Consider the following 19,183-nt stretch of genomic DNA (forward strand, 5'->3'; position numbering starts at 1 on the left):
TAGGATTGTTTGTTCTAGCTCTGAAAAATGCTGGTGATATTTTGATAGGAATTGCATTACGTGTGTAAATTGCTTTGGGTATTATAGACATTTTAACAATATTTGTTCTTCTAATCCATGAGCACAGAATGTCTTTCCATTTCTTTGTGTTGTCTTCAATTTTTTTCATCACTGTTTTATAGCTTTCAGAGTACATGTCTTTCACCTCTTTGGTTAAGTTTATTCCTAGATATTTTATTGGTTTTGGTGTACTTGTAAATGGGGTTGTTTTCTTAATTTCACTTTCTGTTGTTTCATTATTAGTATATAGGAATGCAACAAATTTCCATACATTGTATCCTTGAACATTACTGAATTTATTTTTCAGTTTTAGTAGTTTCTTGGTAGAGTCGTTCATGTTTTCTTTATATAATTATCAGTTTGTCTGCAAATAGTGAAAGTTTTACTCCATCCTTGCCAATTTGGGTGCCTTATATTTCTTTTTCTTGTCTGCTTACTGTGGCTAGGACTTTCTGTAACATGTTGAATAAAAGCAGTGATAGTGGACATCCCTGTCTTGTTCCTGACTATAGAAGAAAAGCTCTCAGTTTTTCCCCATTAAGGATGATATTAGCTTTGTTTTGTTTTGTTTTGTTTTTTTGTATATGGCCTTTATGATGTCGAGGTATGCTTCCTCTAACACTACTTTGTTGAGTGTTTTTATAATGAATGGATGTTGCACTTTGTCAAATGCTTTTTTTTCTGCATCTGTTGAAAGGATCATACAGTTTTTATCCTTTTGTTGATTGATTTATGAATATTGAACCACCCTTGTGTCCCAGGAATAAACCCCACTTGATTGTGTTCAATGGTTTTTTTAATATATCATTGCATTTGGTTTGTTAATATTTTATGGAGAATTTCTGCATCTAAGTTCATAAAAGATACAGGTCTTTAGTTGTTTTTCTGGTGGGAGGACTTTATCTGATTTGGGTACCAGGGTAATTCTGACCTCATAGAATGAATTTGGAAGGTTTCCTTTCTCTTCTATTTTCTGGAATATCTTGAGAGTAGGTATTAACTTCTCTTTAAATATTTGGTAGAATTCACCTCTGTATTCCTCTGGTTCTGGACTTTTGATTGTTGGTAGTTTTTTATTTACTGATTCAATTTCATTGTTAGTAATTGGTCTGTTCAAAATTTGTATTTCTTCCTGACTCAGTTTTGAGAGGTTATATGTTTCTAGAAATTTACTTGTTTTTTCTGGATTGTACCAGTTTGTTGTCATATAATTTTTTCATAATATTCTTTTATAATCCTTTATATGTGTGTGGTGTTGAATATTATTTCTCCTCTGTCCCTTCTGATTTTATTTATGTAGGTTCTCCCTCTCTCTCCCTCCCTCTCTCTCTGCCTCTGTCTTTCTTCAGAATAAGTCTGGCTAACAATTTGCCAATTTTGTTTATCTCTTTAGAGAACCAACTCTTGGTTTCATTGAGCAGTTCTGATGTTGCTATTGTTTTTAGTATCTATTTCATTTATTTCTGCTTTAATCTTTATTACTTGCTTCCTTCTACTGTCTTTGGGCTTTTTTCTTCTTTTTCTAACTCCTCTAGATGTATGGTTAAGTTGTTTATTTGAGATTTTTCTTCTTGATGTAGGCTTTTATTGCTCTAATCTTCCCTTTTAGAACAGCTTTTACTGCATTCCAAAGATTTTGGAACATTGTGCTTTAATTTTGATTTGTCTCTTGTATTTTTTGATATCCTCTTTGATTTTTTGGTTGACTGTTCATTGTTTAGTATCATGTTATTTAACCTTTGTGTATTTGTATTCTTTCCAGATTTTTTCTTGTGGTTGATTTCTAGTTTCAAAGGTTGTGGTCAGAAAACATGCATATGATTTCAGTCGTTTTGCATTTTTTGAGACTTGTTTTGTGGCCTGCTATGTGATCTGTTCTGGAGAATGTATTATGTGCATCTGAAAAGAATATGTGTTTCACTCTTTTTGGATGGAATGTTCTGAATATATCTATTAGATCCATTTGGTCCAATGTGTCATTCAAAGCCCACTGCTTCCTTATTGATTTTCTGCCTGGATGATCTATCCATAGAGGTAAGTGGGGTGTTAAAGTGCCCTGCTATTATTGTATTACTGTTGATTTCCTCCTTAAAATTTGTTAGTTGTTGCTTTTTGTATTTGGGTGTCTCCATGTTTAGTGCATAAATATTTACAATTATGTCTTCTTGTTGGATTGTTCCCATTATGATTATGTAGTGTTCTTCTTTGTCTCTTTTTACAGTGTTTGTTTTAGTATACTTTGTTCAGTATAAGTTTTGCTATCCCATGTTTTAGCTCCATTTGCATAAGTGTTTTTCCATCCCTTCACTTTCTGTGTGTATATGTCTTTAAGTTGGATATGAATCTTTTGTAGGCAGTATATATATATATATAGATTTTGCTTTTTTAGCTCTTCAGTTGTCTTTTCATTGGAGCATTTATTCCATTACATTCCAAGTTACTGTTGATAGGTATGTACCTTTTATACCTCTTCTGTTGCAACCCCTGTAGTAGTTTTTAGTAATTAATCTACCACTTTTACTTTGTTTATACCTGTGAAATTATTTTCTTTTCCTCATATTCTTACTGAAATTAATGGCCTTTCCTTGCCTCTCATAGAATTCCATTTAATGTTTCTCATAAGGCTGCTGAACTCCTTTAACTTATGTTTGTCTGGGAAATTCCATCTCTCCTATTCTGAATGATAGCCTTGCTGGATAGAATATTCTTGGTTGCAGGTTTTTTCTTTACAGCTCTTTGAAACTTCAAGGTTTCTGCTGAAAAATAAGCTGATAGCTTTATGGGATTTCCCTTATATATAACTGTTTTCTTTTATTTTTCTGCTTTTAAACTTCTCTCTTTATCAGTACTTCTTGCTGTTTTAAGTATTATGTATCTTGATGTGGACCTCTTTAGGTTGATTTTGTTGGGGGGACTCTCTGTACCTCTTTGGTGGATGTCTGTTTTCCTTCTCCAGATTAAGGAAGTTTTCAGCTATTATTTCTTCAAATAAATTTTATGCCCCCTGTGTCTGTCATCTCCTTCTGGGATCTCTATAATGTGAAGGTTATTATGCTTGATGACATCACTGAGTTTTCCTAACATCTTTTTTTTTTTTTTTTTTTTTTTTTTTACACTATTCTTGTTTCCTTTTTCTGTTCAGCTTGGTTGCTCGCCATTACTCTGTCCTCTAGCTCACTGATCCATTCTTCTACTTCCTCTAGTTTACTGTTTATTCCCTCTAGTGCCTTTTTAATTTCAGTTATTAAGTTCTTTATCTCTGGCTGGTTCTTTTATATGTATGTGTATATATACATAAACATACATATACATACATTTATATATGTGTTGAAGGTCTCACTGAGATCCTCTACTTTTTTTTCCCAAGTCTAATAAGTATCTTTATGATCATTAGTTTGAATTTCCTATCAGGCATATTGTTTATCTCTCTTTCATTTAGCTCTATTGCTGTAATTTTGTCTTTGTCTTTCATTTTGGACATCTTCCTCTGTCTTCTCACTTTTCATTTTGTCTCACTCTCTGTGTCTGTTTCAGTGTATTAGGGAAATCAGCTACATCTCCTAATTTTTAACATAGTGGCCTTCTGTAGAAGTCCGATGGTTCCCTCTAGTACAGTGCCCTGTGTATCAGAACCTGGTGTTTCATATTTGTCTCCTGTGTATGTTGTGTGTGCCTTGCTGTTGTGGTTGAGCCTCAGTCCTATTGGCTGCAGTGGCCCAGTTTGCCTGTTGTGGCCTAGGTTTCATTCCTGTACTATCAAGGGGCCAGTCTGAGGCTGTGTTGGGCTTGTAGTTGAGTCACACCAAGTGACTTATCTCAGCCCATTTGCTGGAACTGTGGCAGCACTGAACTGCAGGGCACTCTACCTATGTTACCCCTGAGAGGCTTTCATTGGTAGATAGGGCCTGCAGTCAGGACAGATGTCTACCCCCATTCTGTCTGTTGAGGTTGCAGTGACCCTAACTATAGAGCTATCTCCTTATGCTGCTACCTGAGAGGTTTTTGTTGGTGGATGACGCTGGCAGTCATATTAGATATCTGCTCCCAGCCCACTGTTGGGGCTATAGTCAAACTGATGTATGTGGTTATCTTTGCCTCTTCCCAGAGCATGAGTCACTCTGGAGTGGAATTGGCTGGTCAAAGAGCCATAAGTTTCCACTTTAGATGGATTCCTGCTTAGTGGGGTAGATTTGAAGCGTCACTTATAGGAGAAAATGAGGGTTTAGTGCTCATTGTTAGCAGTGTATGTGTCAATGCTTGAAGTATGAGGACTGGCCTGAGTCACTTTGCAGGGGCTCCTTTGGGTGGGTTGGATGACGTGAATCAGCAAAAAAAACAAGGGCAAGGAACATGGTGGCAAGCTTCATGGGGAGTGTTTTTTCTGGTCTCAGAGGGTGTCTGGGTATCTAGGCTTGGGGGAAGGGGGAGATAAATGGCACCCTTTAGTTCTTTTGTTCTTGGAGAAGTCTTCTAATGATCCCTACCCCTCCAGCACATTTTCTGAGATTAATAAATAAATCACCTTCCCCTATATCCCAGGTGCTTTTCAAACTGCTGCTTCTATGCTGTATCTTGGAGGGGTTGTTTGTTATACTGGCTCTTTAAGGACAAGCACTCAGTTTCCTATCACCCTCTGTCTCTCTCAGAACAGGGCCCATTGATTTTTAAAGTTTCTGGTGTTAAGCCCCTACTAATTGTAATAACTTGCAGAATTCGGCCTCTGGTTTTCAAAGCCAAATGTAGGGGGACTAGTCTTCCCAGTGCAGGTCCCCCATGTCTGGAGTGTTTGGTGTTGGGTCTGTTCCTCTCCCTTCTCCATGCTTATGGTGTCCCTCCCTCTTGTGGTTAGTCTCACTGGTTAATTTGGTTCCTAACCAGGGCTCTTCCCTTCCTTCCATTTTTAGATGTGACTTCCTCTCTGTGATTAACTGTGGAGTGTCTGTTCTAGCAGTCGTCAGTTCATTTACTGGGTTAGTTACATAGATGTGGCTGTTACCTAAGTGTATCTGTGGCCTGGAGGAAGTGAGCGTAGGATCTTCTTACTCCACCATCTCCCCACATTCCTCCTTATAACTGTTTTTTGAGTGATATTGGACTAAAAACTTTCCTTATTATATGATATGATACTTGTAAAATTGGAATCCAGGTTATTGTGGCTTCATTAAATGAGTGGAGGAATGTTCTCCCAATAAATAGTACAAGTAGCAGTCTCTATTTTCAGAGAGCACTCTTTTGCATAAAAAAAGTTACAGATTATCTTCTTTATTTGTGACTTGCTTTAACCAGTTCTTAAAGGGGACTATACTTCCTAGAGTCCATGCTGCCCAACATTATGCATATCTAATTTTGTGCTTCAGAACAGGGAGATACAGTACTCAAGAGAGAAGATCCCCAGAAATAAAATTACTGGGTCATGAATGCAAACACATTTTGATAAATACACTAAATTGCTTTCTAAAAACTGTTCAGTAAATTTTGACCAAATAGAACTTTCACAGTTCCAAATTTTCAGTCCTATTCAGTATTATTCTTTTGTTTTATCTTTTATCAATCTAATAGGGGACATGACACATCTCTCTTGTTTTAATTAACATTTCATTACCTGTTAAATTGAATATTTTTCTATTTTTACTATTTGTATATTTTTCTTTAGATTTGCTGCTTATTATATTTGACTCATAACTTTTATAAATAATTAAATAAGGTTGTCATTTGAAAGCTGATTTCTATAAGCACACGTTATGGATAGGAGAGCATATGCCAACTCTTGGTTAGAATAATTCCTCGACCAGTGTGTCTTAATTTTAAACTGGTGAGAAGCATTAACACACCTCCAGAAGGATTGTATATAGCCCTGAATGTATGGATAGATAGGAAGAGGAGTCACTGAGACAAAGCATACAGTACCCATCCCAGCATTGTTCAAGTGGGTGTTTCCCTGCCAGCCTACCAGAGCCTGATCATCTTCCACATGTCAGTCAAGTAACCAAAGCTAAATTTTAGCATAGATTCACCAATACCACTTACTAATAATTTGGTTTGAAACTTCAAGGTTTCTGCTGAAAAATAAGCTGATAGCTTTATGGGATTTTAAACTGGTGAGAAGCATTAACACACCTCCAGAAGGATTGCTCTATCAAATAGAGCAAATAATGCTCTATTTGATTTGACAATTAATTTTCAATACCATTTGAGGGACACCTGGGTGGATCACGTGGTTAACATCTGACTTCAACTCAGGTCATGATATCGCAGTCCATGAGTTTGAGCCCCGCATTGGGCTCCATGCTGTCATGACAGCTCAGAACTTGGAGCCTGCTTCAGATTCTGTCTCCCTTGCTCTCTGCCCTTCCCCCATGTGCTTGCTGTCTCTCTCTCTCTCAAAATAAACATTAAAAAATTTTAAAAATACTATTTGACAAATTTATCCAATTTTCTTACAATTATTAACAAGTTATAATTTGTGGGTCTGTAAGTGTGTAGGCCAAAAATTGAACTGGGATGATTCATTAAGTTAATGCCAACTATAAGGTGTTTTGGTGGCTGGCCCAGCTAAATGCCCTTTCTAGCTGTACCATTCTGCCATCCTTGTACAGAATAAGCCTTTTTTCATTTAAAACTTTAATGATTATCTGCTTCATTTGTATTCAGTCATTTCCATGAGACCTGATATGTTCGTTAATCTTCTTTATTCATCCGCAATACCTGGCATAAATTAATGTAAAAAATTGCAAGAGGTTGCTTCAAGTTAAACAAAACTGAACATTACCACATTGAGATTATTAACTCTGTATCTGTTTTCTATTATCTATTATCTCCTACTTGTCATTATTACCTAACCAATAATGAACATTTTTATAGCTATCTTGATTGGTTTGAAAGCCTTCGTTGAAACATGGGATTATGACTTTTGCCTCTTTTGTAATACCTGTGATCGCTCATTTTAATATTATTCATACAATGAATATTATTCATACATTTAATACTCATAATATTCATACAATGAATAATATTATTCATACAATTCAAACAATGAAGGTTTCTCAAACATGAAAAACCAAATATGAAAACAAGATCAGAGTGCTACGGAATACAATGACTCATAAAAATCTGACACTTAGGTATGGACAATTTAGTTTTCCACTGGCTTCTTATGACATCACTCTGAAATACCTTGTTTATATGAAACAGTAGTAGAAGTTACCTAGAAATCAATGCTCTGGGTACTTGCATTCTCCTTATGACACTTGCTGTATGTGCTTGAATGTTAAACTTCTAGCAGACTGACACATTTGGTACGAAACAGAAAATGATTGTCTTAGGGACTCACAAACTATCCTAAGTAGTAAAAACAAGAACACAGCCATATCTTCGGTTCAGAAACCACAAATCTGAACTTAAAGCTGGCATAAATGGGATAAACTCCTCTTGGCATGGATTTGGTGATGGAATGATGATTCTGTGACTAATAAGGGACTGAATCCATCATGCTCACATTCCTTCTCCTATTCTTTCCATGATTTATTAGTATTCTTCTTAAGTTTCACTTAAAATTTGAGAAAAATAAGTATGGGATATATTTTCTAATCACTAATATATATTCTTACTGTTACTACTTTGAAATATTCACTCTGAATTAATATTAATGAACAAACTCACTATTCAAATACCCTGCAGTCTTTTTCAGCTGATGGTAGGTTTATTACCAGTGGTATGATAGTCTGTATATTTAAGTGCTAGAACATTTCTCCCAGAAAGTGTAAGAGTACTCCTATAATTTGAACTATGAACTTGGTGATATTTATTGATGTGCTGTTTGTTTCAAAGCCAAAGTGGCAAAACTCAGTACTAGAATTGACACTGTAGTATTTTAGGTATTTAAAATTTAGCAAAATGGTAATTATTATAAAAACATGATTTATAATTGTCAGTGGCTTCTTTGTGAATGTGGGAAATTTGCAGCTATTTATAGGGGCCAAGTTAATAGGTGAAATATTGATAAAATAAACTGATAAAAGTAGAGGAGACTTTTTGTTTTTGAAATTTATTGTCAAATTGGTTTCCATACAACACCCAGTGCTCATCCCAAAAGGTGCCCTCGGAGTCTTAATATAGCCTGTCATGTCAAAGCATATTCTGTTTTTAACTCAAAGAATGCTACCCCAATCAAGTCAGATGTGTTAACAAATCTGCTTTAATACGGAGGTAATTTCAAAATGCTACAGGATGCTTTTTTAAACAATGCCTATATAAGGAGGAAAAAACTACTTAGGAATTTTAATATATGTTGTTGATTGTTTCAGGGAAGATGAGATGAGCCACAGAATATTGGAACTGGTATAATATGAGATTCTGCACTTCATTTACAACTTCAGATAACTAGAGATAGGTTCTATAATAGTGAAAGACTAATTGTGATAGAAACACAACAATAAAATCACCTATGTGCATTACAAAGGACAATAATTAAGGATTTGTGTTACTACCTCACAATTGTCTAAAAGACTTGCTTAGAACCCACATGTCGGGTCCGTAGCTTTTTCATGGCTTCCTTTACATCTTTATTCCTCAATGTGTAGATCATGGGGTTAAGGACAGGAGTGAAGACAGTAAAAAACACAGAAATAAATTTATCAATTGGGAAGCTTTCAAAAGGCCAAATATAAATGAAGATTAATGGGCCAAAGAACAAAACCACAACAGTGATGTGGGCAGACAGGGTGGAAAGTGCCTTGGATGTCCCACCAGAGGTTTGCTGATGGACAGTAGCAAGGATGATAGTATAAGAAATGAGCAAAAGGAGGAAGCAGATAAGAGAGAGCAGGCCACTGTTGGTTAGCACGAGGATCTCTAAAACATATGTTTCTAAGCAGGCAAGCTTGATCACAAGGGGAAGGTCACAAAAGAAATTGTCTACCTTATTGGGTCCACAGAAAGGAAGATTGACTGTGAATGCCAGGTGGCTGGCTGAATGCAGAATACCAATGGTCCAGGAGACTCCCACCAGAATAGTGCACACCCTTCGGCTCATGACGGTAATGTAGTGCAGAGGTTTGCAAATAGCAATATATCTATCATAGGCCATGGCAACAAGAAGCACCATCTCACTACCCCCAAAAACATGCAAGAAAAAGATTTGTGACATGCATCCCTGGAAGGTGATGGTCTTGTGTTCATTGAGGAAGTCTGCAATCATCTTGGGAGTGGCAAATGTAGCCTGACACACATCAATAAAGGAGAGATTGCTAAGAAGAAAATACATTGGGGAATGTAAGCTAGAGTCTGTAATTACTGTGAGGATGATAAGGATGTTTCCCAAAACCGCAGCTCCATAAAACACAGAGAAGAAAAAGAAGAGGAAGAGTTGAATATCTTGAGAGCTAGACAGGCCCAACAAAATGAATTCAGTAACCACTGATTTATTGTTCCATCCATTAACTGACTCTGGGCTGTTGAAGTTATCTATAGGAAAGAAAAATAATTAAAAATGGATAATAATAAGCCATTTACCATATTGCAAATCAAGTAGATGTTTCAGTTCTAATAATTATAAAAATTATATGGTGAGGCTATAGGAAAATAATTATTCACATTACTGTTAGGAATTGATATTTTCCCTGTGATTATTTACATAATTATATGAATTGTACTTTACTTTTTGCATTTATGGGTTGGCACGAGAGGGAAAGAGAGAGGGAGAGAAGGAGAAAAAGAAAGATAGTTATTTATCTAACATGAAGTCAGTATGGAAGGATGGAAGGTGTTGAGTATTTGCCTCTGGATTCTGACGTGTTTTTGAGGAAGAGTTCAAGGTCCCTATAATACTTTTAAAGATACATATGCTATACTTACACATTCAGATTTTGAGTAGCAGAAAGTGAGCCTGATGCCTTTTACAGAATCTTGAAGGGAGAGAAAATTTAGGCCAAATGTAAAGAGATGGAAATCAGCCCAGTTAATTTGTAAATGATATCAGAGAAATGGAGTGAGATGTGGCCATGTATTTGAAATATCTGCGGTTAAAGAGAGAGTTAGAGAAATTGTGACAAACTAAATTAGTGTGAGCAACAGATTGCATTCACTTTTCTATATTAAAACAATTAAGTTTTACAGCAGTTAATTATACTATTAAGCAGTGAAAATGTATCTTCCCAGAACCTGAGAAGCACACATTTTTTAAATGAAAAATTATTCTTTTAGAAAGATGGGAAATGGATACAAGCAAGCATCACAGAAGGAGTACAACAAATAGCCGATGGCCATTTTAAGAGATGTGCAATCTCACTGGGAACTAAAGAAATAAGATTTCAATTAAAAAATATATCCATCAGTAGAAGAATTGACAAAGATGATATGCATACATACACATATACACACAGTGAGTATTATTTAGCCATAAGAAGTACAAGATGTGGACATTTGCAACAACATGGATGTACCTAAAGGGTATAATTCTAAGTAAAATAAGTCAATAAGATTTGAAAGGTGAATGCCATATGATTTCACTTATATGTAGAACTGAAAAAAGAAACATAAACGAATGTATAAGGAAGGTATACATATATATATTAAACACACACACACCTAATGGAATATCACTCAGCCATAAAATAGGATGACGTCTTGCCATTTGTGGCAACGTGCATGGACCCAGAGGGTATTATGCTATGTGAAATAAGTCCAACTGAGAAAAACAAAACAAATGAATCAACAAGCAAAAAAATAGTCTTTTAATATCACAATTACACTATTTACTTTTTTCAATGATTTCCCTTTTATAAAAATTGAATGTAATACTATTTAGTCTGCTCATCAAAGATGAGACTGAATGTAATTTTAATTAGTTTCTCTCATGAACTTATCACAATAACAAAAGTATTTTCCAAAGCCTACTGAATATCATAATTGGTGTAATTAACTCATTCAACAAATATTCTAGATTACTGCTCTATAACGTACACTTTTATAGATTCTGGAGACAAAGCAATGAAAGAAAAAGAAAACAGAAGTGTTTGACCTGCATGTAGCCTACATTCTAAAGGTGGTGGCTGGGCTGGCAGAGGTGATTAAAAATAAATAAAATATATATTTATGTCAGTTTGTGACTAGGTTTATGGGAAAAAATCAGAGCAAAGGCATATTGACTGACCAGGTGATCAGAGAAAGCCATCACTAGAAGGGTTACATTTTCTCCCACACCGGGAAATTAAGAGCAAGCCTTGACACAAAGGGCATAATAGCAAGCTTGGGCAATAACTTATTCATGTGAAATAAGCTTTCTCTTGGGAAACATAAGTATAATTTTAGCAGATCTGTTAGAAATTAAATGAATGAGAATTTGACTTTTGCCTTATTATGGAATTAACAAATGCATAATTATCTTTTCTGAATAGTATTCTACGTCATAGGCTTAAATATGTCCACAGTTTTCAGGAACTATAAATTCAGTCTTTACAACAAGGACCTGTATTTAAAACTATCCTTTTTATTTTCTAGAATGAAATATGGACATAATAAAAATTTATTTCCAAGTTTTTATTTCCATACATACACACCTATAAACAGATTTGAACAGCAATTTATTTTCATTTGAATGTGCCAATTTTTTCATTCAAAATTAAAATGAAATAATTTGTGATTTCCAGAAGGAATCCTTTGAAATGAAGCTCATGGTCAGATCTCAGAATCTGGGAAGAGTTCCCTGTGTGTCTATATTAACACTCAGTGACAACTAGTTGAGATGATTTATTTATTCATGACATGACTTTCAAGTATTGAGGCCATTTAAAAATATAAAAATTACCAATTACTTTTTTAATAATACCTTATAGGATCTTATGCCTTTTGAAACCTCTTTTTGTATTATAGCTCTGTGTGTACAAGGCCTGAAGACAGTTTGCCAAGTGATAAATCTATTAACCAAAGTTTTCTGATCTTAAACCATTCCTCTTTGTCTACAGTTAGTTTTATTGAAGTGACTTCATTTAGTTCTAGAATTACAGGCAGAATTTCTCTAAAACCATTCTAAAATGATTTTTTTCCACATTGAGATAATCATATTCTTATTCACACTTGTGTAGTCAGTCAGTCTTCATAGAAAGGCAGATAGTGAAAATTTCCACAGTATGCCATAATATACATAGCACAAGTTTGAGATCAGAAAATCTGAGTTCAATTCCTGGCTTCACTACTCTTTTTCTTAGTGTTTATCCATTTGTTCCAGCTTATTGAGCACCTACTATGATTATATGCCAAGCACTCTGTAGGCCTGCAGATATAATGATAATCAAAACAGAGAGGATACTTATCTTCATGTAATCACTGCAATTCTCTGAACTTTGTGTTTGTTACAGCATACATTTGAAAGAGGTGTGCAAACTATTAAGTGATAAATATTAGTTGAGTGAGCATACTGTTGTGTTTAAAAATCAGATAATAAAATTTTACCTCTACTCAGGTAAAGTCAATCTGAATGTGAAAATATCTGCTTCTGAGCAGATTAACAATCTATGAGATTTTTAAAAATGAAAAATAAGATTAAAATAAAATATTAGAATGAAATAATTTTTCATTAATAAATTTATATAATTTATTCTAACAATGAAATGAAAGTTTGACAAAAAGGAGATACTTAAAAAGAGCCAGGTAGTGTTCTTTACAGATGTCTGTATTCATTTGCAGTTACTTCTACTCTTTAGAGTTCTTTTTTTTTCTTAATTTTTTTTATGTTTATTTTTGAGACAGAGAGAGAGACAGAGAGAGAGACAGAGTGCAAGTGGGGGAAGGGCAGAGAGAGAGGGAGACACAGAATTTGAAGCAGGCTCCAGGCTCCTGACTGTCAGCCCAGAACCTGATGCAGGGCTCAAACTCAGGAACTGCAAGATCATGACCTGAGCTGATGTCAGACGCTTAGCCAACTGAGCCACCCAGACACCACTAGTGTTTAGAGTTATTAAGCTCTAACCTATAAATGAAAATAGGGTAAACCAAGCTAGCTATCCTTGTGAAAAAGAGAAAGGAATTTTTTAATGTTTCATTATGATATTTATTTCATATTTAGAATACAGAGTTAAATAGTTCCCTGTCTTGGACATCAGGCTATCCTAGAAATAATCTTTCTTGGTTCCTGACTTTGGAAACTAACCAATTGGAAATTTCTACCTAAGATGAAAATACACTGAAAGCAAAACCAGACTTCCATTTAAAAAGAAATGTGAAATTTATATGTGGTAATTTTTGGACTCAGAAATTTATTTTTCTGAGCCAGAAGTTTAAAAGTATTCCAGTTAAACAGAAAAACAGAAGTTTACAAACAGGAGGTCAAATTGTTGAAGTTTCTTTGGGTGAAGCTCTAGGTTTTTTGGCTCAGATTCATAAACACAATAATTTTTTTTGTGATGGTTCTAGAGAGAAAAGAGTCAATGAAAAGAGTCAATGGAAGACGTGGAAGAGAAAGAAGATAGCCTCACAGTAAAGAACCATATTTATATAAGGAAATCTGCTTCTTGCCCCTGTGTATATAGTTAAATTGGAGAAAGGCTTTTGGATATGAAGGACTCAATTTAGTTGCCTTACACTGATATATGACTAATAATTACATAAATATGTATGATACAAGAGACTGCAAAAGAATAGAATTTGGAAAAGGTCCTTAATAAGAAAGAAAGATCAAATTATAGTATTCTATATTGGTAAAACGCTGGAAAGAAAGAGCTTCTGCTAATCATAACAGCCAGCATTTTCTTAGTCAACTTCATACAAAGCACTGTGCTAAACACTTCATCCATTATCTCATTTATTCTTACAACAATGGCACAAAAGAAGTACTATTATAATCCTAACTATACAGCTAAATCTTAGCAGTACAATTAGTGTCATCAGGGCATAGTGCTAGTCAATAGGAATTCTGTACCCAAAAAACACATATTTAACCACTACATATATTACTATATTACTAATATATTACTTACTTAATTATATATATTACCTGATAACTAAGAATCTATCAGGGGAAGTCTACCTGGTTATTAAAATGACAGTTTTGTGCCCCATTCCATTCTCTATCATTATCTCTGTACTTTGAAAATTATATACCAGTATGCTTACTTTTTGCTGGGTGTCTCAATCTGTCACCTGTGTTAGCAGTGACAATAACCAGACATAGTCTGATATTTTGTTTCAGATTTTAGAATCTCATCAACAAGCTCCAAATTCTCATGCTCAAGAAATCCAAGTCATCTTAATTCTAGTAATAAGTTTAACCTAGAATCCCTTTAACTCTCCAAATGATAACCTTTATATTTAATTTTTTGCCTGATGTGATTAATTTCCACATACCAATTTTGAGAAAAATGCCAGGAGAGTAATAACAGGTTGAAGAAGATAAATCTCCAAACTTTTCTTTTTAAAGACTGAGTCACAAAAGCCCATAAAACAAGTATTTAAATACCATAGTACATGCTATATATCTTAGATAACCAGTACCATGGATTGCAGTAGCCAATTAACGAACTTCCTTTATGAAGTGAAGTCATCTTGCTGTGGGAGTTATTACAATTTCAGTTGGTTTACCCAAAAACTAGATGGTAAGAATTTTTAAATTGTCTATAATTACAAATGTGGCATATATCACAAGGGGGAAATTTAGTGACCCAGAAGCTTACAACAGCTACATTTACTCTCATTTAATAATCAGTTTCCCTTCATGTGATTTCTTTTCCATTGTTTAGAGTGACTGTGCCCATAAGCACTAGGTCTTATGCTCAGAACCTGAAGGAAATCTAATCAGAAAAAATGAAATCTGACAGTGGGGCTAAGAGAATTGGAATTTTGTTTTTTCTAATTCTTCACTTCTTTGTTTTCATGGAAATATTTATGATTAAATTTTTAAACTCCATACTACACAATATGCTACCAAAAAAAACCCTCCAACTTTTTCAGTTGTCATTGCTCAACACCTGGCAATACATTAGAATCAGAAAGAAAGCTTATTTGGGCATACATGGATTGAACTGCTTATGTACACATAGCTTGCTTTTTAACATTGTGGAAAGATATTTCAGAGCAGTAGAGGGGCTAAAAAGGTCTAGAGAGAAGAGCAGGTTACAGAGAGAACATACTTAATGTTGAGACACAGAGGAACTGCCCCCAAAATTTGGCAAGTCTAATGGAGGAGCCCCGACTTCTCTTAGTTCGTAGCTAATAGAACACATACCTTCTTGGCATATTCCCTTTAATATTTCACAGGATACTTCAGTTCTTCTGTTTCCAAACCTGTTTGTCCTTTACTCTGCCCCATCCCAGCTAATGGTATTTCTCTTTCCTGTGATTATGGTCAGAAACTTAGCTCCTTCCTTTTCTTCAGTTCCTTTTCAACCCTGCTTTTCCTTCCCCCCAAATATTCCTGATTTATCTACTTACTTCCCTCTTAACTCCATGGCTAAACCTTTGTTACCTTTCCCGTTAAGTGTCTCAAAGGCCTTCTAATGGTTTCTACCTTGTACCATTGATGTTTTCCAATCAGGCTTGTAATGCAATATACTTCCTTCTGCGGACTGCCTTTGCTGCATTCCAAAAGTTTTGGACTGTCGTGTTTTCATTTTCATTTGCTTCCATGTATTTTTTTTGTTTCTTCTTTAATTTCCTGGTTAACCCATTCATTCTTTAGTAGGATGTTTAGTAGGATGTTAAGCTTTGTATATTTGAGGGCTTTCCAAATTTTTCCTTGTGGTTGACTTCAGGTTTCATAACATTGTGGTCTGAAAATATGCATGGTATGATCCTGATCTTTTTGTTCTTGTTGAGGGCTGATTTGTGACACAGTATGTTATCTATTCAGAAGAAGGTTCCATGTGCACTTGCAAAAAATGTGTATTCTGCTGATTTAGGATGAGATGTTCTCAATTTATCTGTTAAGTGTGTCATTCAAAGCCATTGTTTCCTTAGTGATTTTCTGTTTAGTTGATCTGTCCATTGCTGTAAGAGGGATGTTAAAGTCCCCTACTATTATTGCCTAGGTTTCTTTATGTTTATTATTAACTGATTTATATATTTGGGTTCCTCCAATTTGGGGGCATAGGTATTTATAATTGTTAGCTTTTCTTGATGGATAGACCCCTTAATTATAGTATGATGCCATTCGTAATCTCTTATTATAGTCTTTGGCTTAAAATCTAGTTTGTCTGTTGTGAGAATAGCTACTCCAGCTTTCTTTTGGCATCCATGAGCATAACAGGTATTTTTATGTCCCTTTACTTTCAATCTGCAGGTGTCTTTAGGTCTAAAATTAGTCTCTTATAGGCAGCATATAGATGGATCTTGTTTTTTATCCATTATGATAACCTATGTCTTTTGATTGGAGAATTTAGTCTGTTTACATTCACAGCAATTATTGAAAGTTATGAGTTTAGTGCCACTGTGTCACCTGTAGAGTTGGTGTGTCTGGTGATGTTCTCTCCTCCATTCTGTCTTTGTTGCTTTTAGTTTTTTATTTCTCCACTCAAAGAGTCCCCTTAAAATTTCTTGCAGGGATGGTTTAGTGGTCACAAACTCCTTTAGTTTTTGTTTGGGAAAATCTTCCTCTCTCCTTCTATTCTGAACGACAGCCTTGCTGCATAACGAATTCTTGGCTGCATATTTTTCCAATTTAGCACATTGAGTATATCCTGCCACCCATTTATGACCTGCCAAGTTTCTGTGCACAGATCTGCTGCAAACCTAACCTGTCTTCCCTTTTAGGTTAAGAACTTTTTCCCTTGCTGCTTTCAGGATTCTTTCCTTGTCTGTGTATTTTATAAATTTGACTATGATATGCCTTAGTGATGGTCAACTTTGTTGAATCTAATGGGAGTTCTCTGTGCTACTTGGATTTTAATGTCTGCGTTCTTCCCCAGATTAGGGAAGTTTTCAGCTGTAATTTGTTTAAGTAAACTTTCTGCCCCTTTTTCTCTCTCTTCATCTTCTGGGATTCCTATGATGCAAATTTTATTACGTCTTAATAAGTCGCTGAGATCCCTAAGTCTACCTTTGTAATCCTTTACCTTTCTTTCCTGTTTCTTTTCAGATTCCTTATTTTCCATAGTTTTATTTTTTTAAGTTTGTTTATTTTTAAGAGAGAGAACAAGTGGAGAGAGGCAGAGAAAGAGGGAGAAAGAGATCCCAAGCAGGCTTCATGCTGCCAACATGGACCCTGACATGGGGCTTGTATCTCACTACCCATGAGATGAAATCAAGACTCAGATGATCAGTCTACTGAGCCACCCAGGTACTCAGCCATAATGTTATTTTCTGTATCATTAATTCTTTCCTTTGCTTTGTCAATCCTCATTTTTATGGCATCCACTGGGTTTGCATCTTGGTTATAGCAATTTTGATTTCAGCTTCACTAGATTTTAGTTCTTTTGTCAGTCTCTTCAACAAATGGTGTTGGGAAAGCTGGACAGCAACATGCAGGAGAATAATATTGAACCATTTTCTTATACCACTCATAAAAATAAATCCAAAATGGATGAAAGACCTAAATGTGAAATAAGAAACCATCAAAGTCCTAGAGAAAAACACAGACAGCAACTTCTTTGACCTCAGCCATAGCAACTTCTTACTAGACAAATCACTGGAGGCAAGGGAAACAAAAGCAAAAATGAACTAATGGGACTTCATCAAGATAAAAACTTTTGCATTGCAAAAGAAACAAGCAACAAAACTAAAAGCAGTCAATGGAATGGGAGACAATGTTTGGAAATGACATATCCTATAAAGGGTTAGTATCCAAAATCTATATAGAACTTATCAATCTCAACACCCACCCCTGCAAAAAAAAAAAAATAAGAAATGGGCAGAAGACATGAATAGACGCTTTTCCAAAGAAGACATCCAGATGGCTAAAAGATACATGAAAAATGTTCAGCATCACTCATCATCAAGGAAATACAAATCAAAACCCCTATGAGAAACCACCTCACACCTGCAGAATGGCAAAAATTAACAACATAAGAAGCAACAGGTATTGGTGAGAATGTGGAGAAAGGGGGAACCCTTTTGCATTGTTGGTGGGAATGCAAACTGATGCAGCCATTCTGGAGAACAGCATGGAGGTTCCTCAAATAAACTACAAATAGAACTACCCTGTTATTCAGCAATTGCACTAGTAGGTATTTACCCAAAGGATACAAAAATACAGATTCAAAAGGATACATGCACCCCAATGTTTATAGCAGCATTATCAAAAATATCCAATCTATGGAAAGATCCCAAATATGCATGGATTAATGAATGGATAAAGAAGGAGTGGGGCATATATATGATGGAATATTAATCACCCATCAAAAAGAATGAAATCTTGCCATTTGCAAGGACTTGGATGGAGCTAGAATGCATTATGCTAAAAGAAATAAGTCAATCAGAGAAAGACACCATGATTTCACTCATTTGGAATTTAAGAAACCAAACAGATGAACATATGGGAAGGATGGAAAAAAAGAGAGGGAAATAAACCACAAGAGACTCTTAATGTTAGAGAACAAACTGAGGGTTGATGGAGGTGGTGGGGGATGGGCTAGACTGGTGATGGGTATTAAAGAGAGTACTTGTTGTGATGAGCACTGCAAGTTATATGTGATGAATCACTGAATTCTCCTGAAACCAGTATTGTACTCTATGTCGATTAATTAATATTTAAATAAAAATTGAAAGGGAGAGGAGAGGAGAAGGGAGGAGAGGAAGATCATTTCACTGAACAGCTTTATCTGCGCACCCTTCCCTCTGTCATACTCCCAATTTTTAATTTTTTTTATCTCACATTATTTGCTCCCTTCATAACACTCATTACAATTTATTTTATTTACATTTGTTTACATGTTGGTGTTTGTTTTTCCTTTTCACCTCTATACCCCAAGACTGTTGGCTTACATCTGAGTCTCTCAGATAAGTATTATACCTGGCACAGAACTGAGCAATGGTATATGCTGAAATGATAGTATTGATTCAGTGACTAATTGAATATGTAGTTGGCCTTGAAATGGTTACTTATTTTTATGAAATACTACAAAGCTTTGTTGTTTTGAGAATGTGACATGAATGGGATCATATGTTTCCTCTTTATACTGGATTTTTTTTTACCCGACAT

General features: G+C 35.1%; 1 protein-coding gene across 1 annotated transcript; it reads right to left on the reverse strand.

Moving 5' to 3' along the window:
• Positions 1 to 8,557: 8,557 nt before the first annotated feature.
• LOC106969829 (olfactory receptor 4K1-like) lies at positions 8,558 to 19,183 on the reverse strand. Its single transcript, XM_015066362.1, has 2 exons — positions 19,177 to 19,183; positions 8,558 to 9,522 (listed from the first exon to the last, which is right to left on the reverse strand). The coding sequence occupies exons 1-2, from the start codon at positions 19,181 to 19,183 to the stop codon at positions 8,558 to 8,560; spliced, it is 972 nt and encodes a 323-aa protein (XP_014921848.1).

The sequence above is a fragment of the Acinonyx jubatus genome, chromosome B3, assembly GCF_027475565.1.
Source record: "Acinonyx jubatus isolate Ajub_Pintada_27869175 chromosome B3, VMU_Ajub_asm_v1.0, whole genome shotgun sequence".
Taxonomy (NCBI): Eukaryota; Metazoa; Chordata; class Mammalia; order Carnivora; family Felidae; genus Acinonyx; species Acinonyx jubatus.